We start from the raw sequence: 14,387 nt of genomic DNA on the forward strand, positions 1-14,387 counted from the left end.
AAAACCAATTATTTTTAAAAGTCCCAAAATGATGGAATCCACTGAATTTCACATGAATGCTGTTATTTGGATGCATGAGCAATTTGGCTTGTGCTTTGAAAAATTATATAAGTTTAGGAATTCAAGAATGTAAAAGTAGCATTAGGTATAGCCTCAAAGTCAGACCAACCAACACTGAAAAGAAAGATCAGATGTTACCCTCTGGTTGTAAAAGATGCATTCTTTGTCCATGGGAAAGAGCTCACATTGCCCTGATCATTCAGTATAATTTCTCCCATTGACACATTGATTTGCACATTGGGTGTCTGATAGATTACGTTGAACTCCACAAACTTTCTGCTTTCTGCAACCTTGCCACTCACTTGGATCCCTGAAAATATAATAGTGAAAATAAATATGAGGATCCCCTTTTTCTTGTCCCCTTTTTCAAATGCCTACTGAAATCACACTATTGTCCAGAATTGCAAGGGCTACAGCTAGAACCAGATGAGGCGACTAGCCTGTATTTATAGCTGTGTCTCCATCTCTCCATGCATAGTGCCATTACTGTTGGTTAGTATTGACAAATGTACATAACTTACCAAAGCAAGACATGTGATGACAGATAGAGAGAAGATACAGGCAGGTATAAAGCACATATTCTGATTAATGCATGACATTAATAACAGAAAACCATGTCACAACATTTTTCAGTGTAAGCTCTACAAAAATTGAGAATTCCCTTGTCAGCGGTTTTAACGTATTTCATTGTCAAATAGAAAGCACTCACTCAGATTTCTGGAAGCAACCAAAATGCTTGACATGAAAGTTGGGGAGTTGACAGCAGTTTACATTAGAAGGCTTACCTTTGTCTGGATCAGTTAGCAGGGTTATGGGTGTTTGCAACCGTCCATTGATATTTAAACAAATGGGATCTTTTTCATGAGTCAGCTGAAGAATGAAACTTGGATACTCATCACCTAGGAATCAGTAGAAATCAAAAAATATTGTCATTTTTAAAAGAATAGTGCATTTTGTGAGTTTGGACCCGTCTTGACAAACCTGCAGTGAAGTCATGCCAAAGCTACATTTGGGTCTTCCATCTTGATTGAAAATGGTGGCTGGTGGCCAAAAGTCATCCTGCTCACATATGACAAAGCCCTCATAGAGTGGGCTTAAAATTAAGCCATAGAGATAGCACTAAGGGAGGTGACACCTTGAGCTTTTTCAATTCCCAAATCACACATGCTACATATTACACACACACTCTCCCTTAACAAACATGAAAAGGTTGTGTGTGGTTGTTTTTTTTTTTTTTTTAATGAACAGCAACCTCAGAAGGCTGAGAGTTTCGGAAGAGAGGAGCTGCTTTATACTGAGTCAGACCATTGATCCATCTGTCTCAGGACTGTCTACACTGACTGCAGAGGTTCTCCAGGGTTCCAGGCATAAGTCCTTCCAAGCCCCACCTGGGAATGTTGGGAGATTGAATTTGTTCTGATGAGTGGCCTGGGTGCTGCTTAACCTGTTCCTCACCAAACATTTCCCCTCTTAGTCGTGAATGCTGCTCCCCTCCACTGGGATTTATAGAATCATAGAATCATAGAGTTGGAAGAGACCACAAGGGCCATCCAGTCCAACCCCCTGCCAAGCAGGAAACACCATCAAAGCATTCCTGACAGATGGCTGTCAAGCCTCTGTTTAAAGACCTCCAAAGAAGGAGACTCCACCACACTGTGGTCCAAATACATGTACCCATATCTGGAACACCTCGTGGAGGGGAAAATATATTAATAGAGAATAAAGTGTGGATTACTCACCTGGGTAACTCCCCAGCAACCTCAATGAATAAATATCATAATCATCATAATCTAAATAACCCAAAAATATATAAATTGTTAATTTTCTGCTATTATAGTACATAAGTACTAAATCAACCTTCCATAACCTGGTGTCCTCCAGAGATTTTGGACTATGATTCCCATCATGTCTAATCACTGGTCATGTGGACTGGGGTTCTATTTTTTTGTTTTTGTTTTGTTTTTCTCACTTTTTATTTAACAGGATTCTTATTTTTTATTTAACACGTCCCATTTAAGGTATAGGGACACATTGCTACCCCCTAAAAAGATTTCCTAATATATTTTTAAAATCACAATCACTATGCAGCAAGCAATACTGCCAAGTGGCTTTTAAATACTGTATATCAATTGCCAACTAATTTTGACTGAAAGATTCATCTAGGAGAAATTCCACTTGATGTCCCTGAAACAGGGCAAAATCTGCTAGGCAAAAACACTCAGAAAGTGGACACTAGCAGCTTCATGCATATTTATTCTCAAGGGGAAAAAATAAGCATTCCTCCTTTCCCAAGAACACTGAACAGGGCACTTAAAATTTTGTGGGTGTCATGCAATTTCACACTGACAAATTCAGGTTGCACAACTGCAGCATATTTGATGCTCTTGCACACACAGAGAGATTTTTTTGCATGTTTGATGCAGCAGTGTACAACCACCCTGCAAACAAATCAGGGACAAATCAGGAACAAATCTTCAATAAACATTATATAAACTCCCTAAAAACATTCTGCAAACAAATGATGAATGCTCAATAACTTCCCAAGTCTATTTCTGCCTCAAGTTGCGACTAAGAAAATTACGGAAAAACCAGAGTCTCACAAAACTGATTAATCATAGAATCAGAGAATTGGAAGGGAACCCAAGGGTCATCTAGTCCAACTCTCTGCAATGCAGGAATCTTTTGCCCATGAGATTAAGAAAGACAAAAGGGATTATTAAATTATTAGTAATTTAGAGTAAAGGTCCAATTTTTGCAGTCACCAAATTACAAGAACACTGATGTTGTCCTGCCTGCATACTTGTAGCCAAACCCAGAGCATTGGCACAGAGAGTGCTGTACTTAAAAGTGGGAGACAGGCCCAACCATCTGTGGAAACAGAAATCTTCTATTTTTACGTCCATTATAATATGCAACCATTGGCTCCCAGGGACCAACTGTTTTACAATGGCTGCAGAAGAAGGAACACAGAGTGCAAGATAAGCCTAAACCATACAAGAATTTGATGGAGCATTACCTTGCGCAGAAGTAAGAAACGAACCGACTTGCAAACTGGGAAAGAAACTGTTATCTATTCCTGTTGAAAAAGAAGGAAGTGTTTCAATATGCGTCAGTACAGAAGCAAAGCACATTCTACCCTAATACAATTTGTGTCCATACTATCCCTGACATAAATATAACCCTACTAGTTCCCTCCCCTCCTTTTTCCAGCTGCACATGATCAGCTTTCCAACTGCACACATTGTGTTTCCAACTTCACATGGCTGTGTCCAATGGCACACAAAGAGAAACCCTGCTTGTGGCTCCACATCTCCAGAGACAAAAAGAGAGCCACTCTAACCCCATACGACTTCAGCATTGGCGGATTTTAAGTGACTCTGCAACTTCTGTACAGGAGAGAGATAAGTGTCTCAATTCTCAACACTCCAGAAAACAGACTGTGGAGCTGTAGCTGAGTAAGTCTGAATTAAGAGTCACAGCCAGGAGAGCGAGTAACTCACTCAATACAAGAGGAGGAGCCATCTGGCTGGAGTCCAAGTGTCTAAGCAGCCGACCTTTTAGCTTAACTTCTCTCTTATCTTGACAGGGTGTCACTCCTAAAGCCCACCCTCCCTTAAGAAGGAATGAAACTGCATTAGGACATAGGATGGACAGATGCATTAGGACAGGGGTCAGCAACCTTTTTCAGCTGTGAGCTGGTCCACTCTCCCTCAGACCATGTGGTGGGGTGGACTCTCTCTCTCTCTCTTTTATATATATATATAAATGAATGAATTCCTATGCCCCACAAATAACCCAGAGATGCTTTTTAAATAAAAACACACATTCTACTCATGAAAAAAAAACCCAGCAGCCCCACAAATAACCCAGAGATGCATTTTAAATAAAAGCACACATTCTACTCATGTAAAAACATGTTGATTCCCAGACCATCTGCGGGCCGGATTGAGAAGGCGATTGGGCCGCATCCGGCCCATGGGCCTTAGGTTGCCTACCCCTGCATTAAGACATAGGATGGACAGACAGAGTCAGCCTCCCAAGCCTGGCTCAGCCAACTACAGCCATTCTTTCACTCCCTCTTTTAATTAGTTTATTTTTATGAATATTTACTAGGGGCTCCGATCACCAACCCCCTCAAAGTCCCACCCTCACATCAACTCCCTTCCCTTGCAAGTTGTCAGTCACTTCTCCTCCCCTCTCAGCGAGATAGGAGTGGAACCACTGCAAAGTGGCGCCCCCTATTCCAGGATGCCATGTGTATCCAAACAACATTGGATATAAATTTCTGTTTATAAAATCCTACAATTCTTGAAGATTTCTTCATGCCTATGGGAGAATCTCATGGTTAGATCATTTTTCTAACAGTATATAAATTCTTAGGAATAAGTTACTGGTATTAAATTGTTGAAGTGGATTACATACCAGACGTTCCAGCAGCAACATTCTCATTATCTGGACAAAGAAACAAGGACAGCTTCATTGGACTGTAAGCTCCATCTGTATTTTTATTTCTCCTGTGTTTGCAGCCACTGAATTATGTCATAGCCTTTTGGTGCTATTGGGAAGTAATGTGTGCTAATCTGTCACCTTTATTGAGTGCCCTTTTTGAGCAAACTATTTCATAGCAATAGTACGATCTCACAATTTTGGGGTACCTAAATTGCTCAGTGGAAACCAGAAAAGATATGTCACCAACGTTCTGCATACTCATTGTAGATCCATAGAAATCAATAGACTTAAGTTACTTATTACTGAAGTTATTGGATTTTAATGGGTCTGAGCAGGACATAACAGACAATCACTCACCAAATTCTATTGCTGAAAACCACGAACCAGATCAGGAATAATGCCAAAGAGTCTGCCTATTATATCACTCTAAGCATTTCACACTATTTTCAATTGTCAGACCAAGGGAAGCAATGGTAGCACTCTATTCTGCCTTGGTCAGACCACACCTTGAGTCCTGTGTCCAGTTCTGGGCATCACACTTTAAGAAGCATATTGGCAAGCTGGAACATGTGCAGAGGAGGGTAACCAAGATGATCAAGGGTCTGGCCACCAAGCCTTGTGAGAAATGATTGAGGCTATTGGGTGATAAGACTAAGGAGAAGAGAAGACTAAGAGGTGATATGACAGCCATCTTCAAATATCTGAAGGGCTGTACCATGGAAGATGGAGCCAGCTTGTTTTCTGCTGCTCCAGAAACCAACGAACCAATGGATTCAAATGACAATAAAGGAGATTCCAAATAAACATCAGGAAGAACTTCTGACTGCAGTGGAATGGTTTCCCTTGGAAAGTGGTTGACTTTCCTTCATTGGAAGTTTTTAAACATAGGCTGGATGGCCATCTGTCAGGGATTTTTTAGTTGTGTTTCCTGGCATCCCTTCCAACTCTACAGTTCTATGATTCTATGAAAGGTATATTCAGCACCAGTAAGATATCAGTGCTATCACATCAGTGACATCACCTTTCTTCACATAATTATAAGCTACATTTATCATTATCCTTGTCTCTATAGTTATCCGTGTATCTGACTGTTTTACCACTCGCCCAACGCGCCCAACATAGCCAGAGCTCTCAACTCATTCTTCTAGCACTGAACTTGGGTGAGATTCAAAAGATAAATGCATGTGCAAACTGTTTGTATCACTTCAGTTTGACATGGAAACAATTTGTTCTGATTTACCTGCCTCTGTAGGCTTGTTTGCCACCTCTTGAGCATCAGGTTTGGTGACCACCATGGAAGTGAGGGGTGTAACAAATCCAAACTTCAAGGAGATGTTCAAAACTCGAGCTTCCAGGTTTTCCCGCTGTTCTCCAACAGCTGAAGCACTAGGATACAGAGGCAAAAGCTGCACTGTTTGCTTTCTACACATGATCCAGTGAAACAAAATACAGAGGCTGATATGCTTTGGGTTTTATGTTAAGAATGTTGGCTTGTATCCAACTAGATAATTGCAAACACAGAACACTCACAAGTGTAATAGGACTTCCCCTCCTTCTCCTGCTCCCATGGGCCCCCTACACCACCCTCTAACCTGCTCTGAAGGGTTTGGGGGGAAACCAGAATAGATTGGTGGGCAAGCAAGGGAGAAGATGGGGAGGAGTTGTTCTGTGCTTGCGGACATTGTTTCATATACACAGTAATTTAGTTTGAAACAACCTGCTATGATTTACACCCTCTCACTGAAACAGACATATCTACACAATACATTTAAAGCACATTTATACAGTCATGGCTTCTCCCAAAGAATTCTGTGAATGTAATTTTCCTCACTATTCCCAGCACCTATAACAAACTATATTCCTGGGATTATGTGGAGAAACCTATGTGCTTTGAATATATATTCACATTAGTATTAGGACAATAATATCAAATTTATAAAAGAATGTATAGGTTAGGTATTTTTGTATGTATTCATATAATTTTTTCTTGCTTTGTAATTGGAAGAAAAATCAATAAAATATCAATTTTAGATATATGGTGCAATAATGAAAGCCAAGGGATTATCAGCACGAGCCATGATCTTGCAGAAGGAAGTGTTTCTCAAGTCACTAAGCAACTATTACTCACTTAACATTGTGCTATGAGTTGTGAGGGAGTAGGCTGTATGCCGAGATCCTTCTAATCCCTGGATCCAGCAATTGTTAAAAACTAATTCCTGGAATAGCCAGGCTAGCTTCCTGGTGAGGTCATGGACTGTTAAGGTAACAAAAGAAGTGGATATGTGCCAGATAGCAAATGGGTGCCCCCCTTCCTCATCTTGCTGGTAGTTAGAAAGATAAAGTCATGGTTGGGAGTTATGGGAGCTAGAATCTGGAAGCAAAGCCTCAGGCTGGGATGCCAGAGAGAGAGCCATGCCTGATTTCTGTTGGGATCCAAGGTTGTGGCTATAGGAGAAGAGTGATCCTCTTGAGGTGTTTATGCTGTGAACCCCTCCATCAGAGGTTGTGTGTGTATATACGTGTAAATAAACCATATACTGCCGTACCTTGGATCCCGAACGCTTCTGTAGCTGAACGTTTTGGCTCCTGAATGCTGCAAACTTGGAAGTGAGTGTTCCGGTTTGCGAACGTTCTTTGGAACCCAAACATCTGACGCGGCTTTCGATTGAGTGCAGGAAGCTCCTGCAGCCAATCGGAAGCCGTACCTTGGTAGTTGAACGTTTTTGGAAGTCGAACGGACTTCCGGAACGGATTCCATTTGACAACCAAGATACCACTGTATCATAAAGACACCACAGCCTCATTCCCAGGGAAACATGAACCCTAGGTAAGCACACAGAACCCCTGGAATCTCACACTGCTCAGAGATTGGGGTGGCTTGCCACACTAATATTAGCTTACGATTTTTCTAGCAGCTGTTGAATTGTCAAGTAGGCCCATAATCTCTCAATGAAATTTCCAAAGATGTATTTCTGATGCTGAAATACTTGCTCCTTTTCTCTTATATTTGCATCTTCTTTAAGAGTAAGTTCACTGGCATGCTGAAAAGCGAGTAGAGAGTGCGAGTTATTCAAAGTAACACTCAATCTGAATATAAGCAACACATACTGTTTTCTACACAAACGGATGTTAGAGGGGAAAACCTATTTAAGCAAACTTTTAAGATTGGAGGGGAGACAGAAGAGTAGGCATCTATTGCATTCATAAAAACAACAAATGATGAATAAAACAATAGAAACAAGACAACTGTGAGCTCATGTTTTTGCTGGAGAGGCTGGGATCCAAGGGTGCATGGCTGCCATTTCCCCCTCATGCTGCCCTCCCCGAGGGGTCTTGCAAAGCAGTTCAATGCTAGTTCAGGGAGGGTGGCTGGAGGAGGGCCCCCCCATGTACTTGGTGCAATTACGCCGGCAGCCCCCTCCCTGCTACGCCCCTGGTTGCATATCTTTAGGCGCCAGGCAAAAATATTTCTTTTCAACAGGCATTCAGCTGATTAACCTTCTATGGCTTCTTGAATGTGTTTGTGGGAGGGAGCGTCCTTGGTTTGTTTTTATACATAACTAGCTGACCCGGCCACGCATTGCTGTGGCTGCTTTAGTGTAATGGGAAAGGAAGATGCAGTATAAAAGAGAAATTGATGTCTTACCATAGGACTTTGCGTTGAAGTTGAGGTTGTTTTGGTTTTCTTTTCTTGCTCGTCATTGTTTATGTGTATATAACTCATTATTAGTATTGCTGTATTTTCTGATTCCTTTTTTTGAATTGTTTGTATGTCTTGGTTTGATGTTGTGGATGTGCATTGGAGGGCAGTATATTTGTTTGCACAGTATCAGGTTAGGCCGCCCGAATCCGGAAATGGTGGACAGAACGTTTGTAGATGGCCTGATTGTGCCGTTGCTTCGCTCTGTTCCTGCTGCTTCTATCAGCAGGCTATCTCGGTGTTAGCGGGCAACTTAGCTTTCCTACCAATCCATCCGCCCTCCCAAAAGGCGGGTGGTACGTTTCCAGACAGTGTGGCTATGGCGTGGCTTCTCTCTATAGCTATTGCAGGTGGCATTTAAATGCCACCAAGGCCAAACTCTGTCTTTGTGTGTGGGCTGCCTTTTGCGGGTGATGTGCCTGTTGATTGGATGGTGGCAGTGACGTTGGGGGGGAAGAGGAGGGATCGGTAATGGGTGTTGTGTGCTGTGCTATTTAATGTCCACTGGAAGGGGCTTTTTTGCACAAAATTATGGATTTACCTGGAAAAGGTGTGATATTTTTACAATCTTTGTACCTAATATCCTTTCCATATGGGCAAGGCATGTTGTGTCCAGATCTGACGCTAATCGGTCAAGCGGTTACGGAGAAAGGCGAAAACAAACAAACATGCAGCTTGAAGGATTTTGTATATATAGATAAAACAATTATGTATTTTGTATTCTCATTTCATATTTTTCTATTGTGAACCTCCCTGGGATATTTGGATGGAGGATTTCTTTTCCCTTAAAGAATTTCAAATACTTTTTAAAAAATCATAAAATGAAAAGCATAGAGTTTTTAGTTTCAAAGCAGAATGTACCACAGAATGTTGGGGACAGAAAAATGACTATGCAGCCCCAAGTTGTCCATACAAAATAAGCCATTTTTTACTCAGAACTTACTGCTTTAGCCTTAATTTCCACAGGAAGATCATCAACATCATTGCCGAGCTTTCCAGCTACAACAATTTCAGAGCCATCAAAGAGCAGCTTGAAATTATTCTGAGTTATTTCCAGTACGGCATTGTCTGGGTACTTCATTTCAATCTCTTTCAGGATAGGCATAGCTACCTCCTGATAAAAGCCCTTGAATGAGAAAGACAGAAACCATAGGAACAAATCTATTGTGCCAGTCTAAAAAATATGGGCCAAATTCAAATAATAGGTCCCATTGGCATAGCTGTCAACCCTCCCTGCTGTTCCCCACTGCTATAATAAGGGAATTTCCCCCGCAAAATGGAAAGGTTCACAGCTATGCCCATTGGCAGAAGCCTGCACAAATACTTTTGTTAATGCAATGGGACTCTCCCCCACTCTCCTTCCTCCATGTGCCCCACACCCTCCAAAATTGGCTCTGGGGTGGTCAGGAGAACCCCCAGAACAGCATGTATAGGAAGCAGAGAGGGGAGCTAAAAGGCTCCGTGTTGATGGAACGTATTCCATAGCACAACAAGAGACGCATGTGGCGCCATGGTCTAAACCACTGAGCCTCTTGGGCTTGCCAATCAGAAGGTTGGTGGTTTGAATCCCTGCAACAGGGTGAGCTCCCGTTGCTCTTTCCCAGCTCCTGCCAACCTAGCAGTTGAAAAACATGCCAGTGAAACTAGAGAAATAGGTACTGCTGCAGTAGGAAGGTAAACAGCGTTTCCGTGTGCTCTGGTTTCTGTCACTGTGTTCTGTTGCGCCAGAAGCAGTTTAGTCCTGCTGGCCACATGACCCGGAAAGCTGTCTGTGGACAAATACTGGCTCCCTTGGCCTGAAAGTGAGATGAACGCTGCTCCCCATAGTCGCCTCTCACTGGACGTTACCATCCAGGGGTCCTTTACCTACCTTTTACCTTATAGCACAACACTGAATTCCTCTCCATACAGAAATATTTTGGCCTACCTGAAGACATTTCTGAGATTCTTCATTTAAAATATATCTATATGCTTTGACTGTTGTTTCTCCCCTACCTGGAGCTGCAAGGCTGCATCTGAGTCCTCGTATATACGGCGAGCCACTCCCCCATTTTCTAAAGCCATCTTCTCCAAAAATGTATAGCTGACGTCAAATCCAAAGCCAAGGCAGTAGATGAAATACTTCCCATTATTAGCTTCTCGTATGTTTCTTTGAATCCTATCAGTGTTGGTTTCACCTGTCATATATGGGTATAAGATGTGAACACTCCCTCTGTTTAGACTATTTGCTTATTTGATTATCTCTTTGTCAGTTGTATGGATATGCTGAATGTTTAAGAGGCTCATAAAAACCAAAGCCAAAGATATCGGGAGAATCATAGAATCATAGAGTTGGAAGAGACCACAAGGGCCATCCAGTCCAACCCCCTGCCAAGCAGGAAACACCATCAAAGCATTCCTGACAGATTGCTGTCAAGCCTCTGCTTAAAGACCTCCAAAGAAGGAGACTCCACCACACTCCTTGGTAGCAAATTCCACTGCCGAACAGCTCTCACTGTTTAAGAGGCTCATCTTCCTAATGTTTAGGTGGAATCTTCTTTCTTGTAGTTTGAATCCATTGCCCCGTGTCCACTTCTCTGGAGCAGCAGAAAACAACCTTTCACCCTCCTCTATATGACATCCTTTGATATATTTGAACATGGCTATCATATCACCCCTTAACCTTCTCTTCTCCAGGCTAAACATACCCAGCTCCCTAAGCCGTTCCTCATAAGGCATTGTTTCCAGGCCTTTGACCATTTTGGTTGCCCTCTTCTGGACACGTTCCAGCTTGTCAGTATCCTTCTTGAACTGTGGTGCCCAGAACTGGACACAATATTCCAGGTGAGGTCTGACCAGAGCAGAATATAGTGGTACTATTACCTCCCTTGATCTAGACGCTATACTCCTATTGATGCAGCCCAGAATTGCATTGGCTTTTTTAGCCACTGCATCACACTGTTGACTCATGTCAAGTTTGTGGTCTACCAAGACTCCTAGATCCTTTTCACATGTACTGCTCTCAAGCCAGGTGTCACCCATCCTGTATTTGTGCCTTTCATTTTTTTTGCCCAAGTGTAATACTCTGCATTTCTCCCTGTTAAAATTCATCTTGTTTGCTCTGGCCCAGTTCTCTAATCTGTTAAGGTCATTTTGAAGTGTGATCCTGTCCTCTGGGGTATTAGCCACGCCTCCTAATTTGATGTCATCTGCAAACTTGATCAGGATGCCCTCAAACCCATCATCCAAGTCATTGATGAAGAGGTTGAATAAGACTGGGCCCAAGACAGAACCCTGTGGCACCCCACTAGTCACATCTCTCCAGGATGAAGAGGAGCCATTGATGAATCTTTAGTGGAAGGTTTGAAATGGCAAATTGCTGAAGAGAAAGGGAAGTGGGAGGTTGAAAAAAGGGTCACGCACACACACACACCTAATTAAAGTTATTGTTGAGAAGTATGCATTAAAAATAAAAAATTAGAAATGAAAATAATAGCAGATTGTGTGGCTTTGCTGTTTCTAACTTACCAGTAGTAGGTTGACCGTCTGTCAGCAAAATTATCATGGAAATGCTTTGGTCTGGCAATGACTCAGCTTTGGTGTCTTTGTCCAGTGAGTATATTGCCTCCTGAAGAGCACGATTAATATCTGTATCTGTAATGGGAAAGAAAACATGACCAGAGATTTATATTGTTCTTCAGAGATCTAGTGAGGAGGTATCAAAGGTATGGAGGGAAAGAGACAGTCAGGGCCATCCCAACAGTTAGACAGTCTTGAAAAGGCAGCCAATTAACAGTTATTTCATTTCTTATTTGCAATGTTGTGAAATCCAGTCCATAAGTCATGAACATACAAAGACAAACACAAAAGAAAAAATTGCAAAGTTACTGAAATCACTGGGTACACAAACAGTCAATAGTTTCACAACTGAATTAAGAGACACAGGCAAGTTAAATTCATTCAATCCTAATGTTGCTGTTATAGAAATAAATAAATAAATAAATAAAGGCTTTATTTTAACCCAGCCCATTTTTTATGTGTGTTCAATTTTACCAAGATCTGGAGGGGTTTTAACCCAGACCTTAGATAAACTCTCTAGAAACCAGGTGCTGGGGTGGATGAGGCTATAGATTTCTGCTGGGACTTTTCCTTTGCCTACGGGTTGTTTGAGTTCTTAATAAAGTGCTTTGGCACATCTTGCATTATTACTGCAATGTTTAACTGCTGGCGTTTGGAGGAGAGGCCCTTGTGGGATTTTCTATTTCATGTGCCAAAATATCTTGACCAGCCTTGAGTGACTTGGCACCTTGGTGGGCATTTGCTCCTGCATCAAAGGCAAGATGTTGCCCTGGGGATATGGGGAAAGAAAGTAAAAAGACATAGACTAGTAGAAATCTATGGCTTAAAGAAAATAAAATAGCACTAAGTACACAAAGAAAAATCAAGAGACAGGCAAGTTTAAACATACAGTATGCAAATGGGAATTAATATACTGAACAATTAAGAGCAAAGTCTGAAATTGAATACAGAAAGGAGAAAGTAACCAAGATAAAGGAATAGAAGAGGAATATGGTCATATTTCTGAGCTTTAAATATTTGGGCCAAGTGATCTGATCAAATAGGTCCTTTGTAGCTCATAAAGAGTATATATTTGCTAATGCCTCTAAAGCAGCCATGATGATCAGACCTTTATATGCTAAGAACCAGGCCCAATCTGTGAAAGTTGCCTTGAGGCTCTTTCAAATGAAAGTTCTCCCTCTTATGTTGGCGGGCATATCTTTGGGAACACGCAGGGACTTTCTTAGATTGGAAGCTGTCCAAACTCGATTTCTCAGAGCTATTCTCAGGATTCCCCCGTCTGTAGCGGGTGCAGTCATGAGATTAGAAGTGGGTTGGCAAGCCTTTCGATATGTGGCCCTAAAGACCAAGCTTTGGTTATGGCTTAAACTTCGTTTTAACCCGGTAGGCATGGCACCCCTGATACTAAGGGATGATTTCCAATCTATGTGGGAAAAAGAGATTTTAAACGAAGTGCAGACTTGCGGACTGTCACAGCTCTTTCTGGAGTCCATGACATTCTCTCATGCCAAAGCTGTGATCTCTCAAAGACTGAGGGACATTGCAAGACAAGAGGACATTGCTTGTGTGAAACCAGGGATGTTTTTGGGGGAGCAGATCTTCCGGAATTCACCAGCCCCTTACCTGGTGGAAATCCAATATGTAGAATATCGCAGACTCCTCACAGCAGCAAGATTAAACGTCCTGGAAACAGAGGTCCTGTTGGGAAGATATAAGGGAGTCCCATATGCTCTGAGGGTCTGTCCCTGTGCCTCGGGAAAGGTTGAATCAACCGAACACATTCTCCTGACCTGCCCATTTTATGTTGCTCTTAGACAGAAACTGATAGCTCCACTCTTAGGCCACCTTAGCCTGGTAGATGGAGAATGTCAGGTTTCGTTTTTGCTGAATAATTTTACTGGCACCACAACTTTTGAGGTGGCCAAATTTCTTTTTTTGGCCCTTAAACAGCGTAAGGTCAAAATCGATGGTATCGATATGGGTTTTTATGTATAATTTACTTTTACTGTATGTTTTAGTGTAAACCCCTCTGAGTTGTCTCAGGTTTTTAAAATTTGTATGGATGATTGTGTTCTGACTGACGGTCGAATAAATTGTTATTGATTGATTGATAGAATACAGAAAGGAGAAAGTAACCAATGAAGATAAAGGAATAGAAGAGGAATATGGTCATATTTCTGAGCAGCAAAAACATAAGAAGCTGTTGAATGAAAAACAGAACACCTGAGAATTAGGTATGGACTTTAAAAAGATACTGCAATGAGCATTTCTGATTAAAACTCTGCTGAAAAAACTTGACAAGTCTGTTCAGTTGACAAACTTACTTCCTCCAGCATCAATGTTCTCAACGTGTTGTTTAGCCCGTTCCACGTTCTCCTTTGTAGCTTGCAACAAAGATGAAGTCCATACAGTCACAGCTCCACTAAAGAGAACTAAGCTAAAGTGGTCTTCAGGATTAAGGTCTTCCAAAATCTTTTTCATTGCCTCTTTTGTCTATAAAAAGTAATAAAGCAATGTAATTTCCAGCCACAGGATCAGAAACTTAACATTAAACTTGTGTTTAAATAAATATTTCTGCAGAGTATGGGTCTAGCAGCCTAATCCTTGGCATGTCTGCTCA

General features: G+C 41.6%; 1 protein-coding gene across 7 annotated transcripts in view; it reads right to left on the reverse strand.

Moving 5' to 3' along the window:
- The window catches only part of LOC117041695 (inter-alpha-trypsin inhibitor heavy chain H4-like), a 64,718-nt gene that overhangs the window by 41,517 nt on the left and 8,814 nt on the right, over positions 1 to 14,387 (reverse strand). For 3 of the 7 annotated variants that reach the window (XM_033140726.1, XM_033140725.1, XM_033140727.1), the window contains exons 8-18: positions 14,092 to 14,260; positions 11,717 to 11,842; positions 10,205 to 10,386; positions 9,153 to 9,335; positions 7,411 to 7,550; positions 5,750 to 5,895; positions 4,483 to 4,512; positions 3,077 to 3,139; positions 1,800 to 1,850; positions 846 to 959; positions 199 to 370 (exon numbers count right to left, since the gene is read on the reverse strand). In XM_033140726.1, coding sequence (XP_032996617.1) covers positions 199 to 370; positions 846 to 959; positions 1,800 to 1,850; positions 3,077 to 3,139; positions 4,483 to 4,512; positions 5,750 to 5,895; positions 7,411 to 7,550; positions 9,153 to 9,335; positions 10,205 to 10,386; positions 11,717 to 11,842; positions 14,092 to 14,260 — 1,376 coding nt within the window. The remainder of the gene's footprint in view (positions 1 to 198; positions 371 to 845; positions 960 to 1,799; positions 1,851 to 3,076; positions 3,140 to 4,482; positions 4,513 to 5,749; positions 5,896 to 7,410; positions 7,551 to 9,152; positions 9,336 to 10,204; positions 10,387 to 11,716; positions 11,843 to 14,091; positions 14,261 to 14,387) is intronic. The other 4 variants (XM_033140729.1, XM_033140723.1, XM_033140728.1 and 1 more) reach the window with 3 other exon arrangements.

Source organism: Lacerta agilis, chromosome 2 (assembly GCF_009819535.1).
Source record: "Lacerta agilis isolate rLacAgi1 chromosome 2, rLacAgi1.pri, whole genome shotgun sequence".
NCBI classification, from domain to species: domain Eukaryota; kingdom Metazoa; phylum Chordata; class Lepidosauria; order Squamata; family Lacertidae; genus Lacerta; species Lacerta agilis.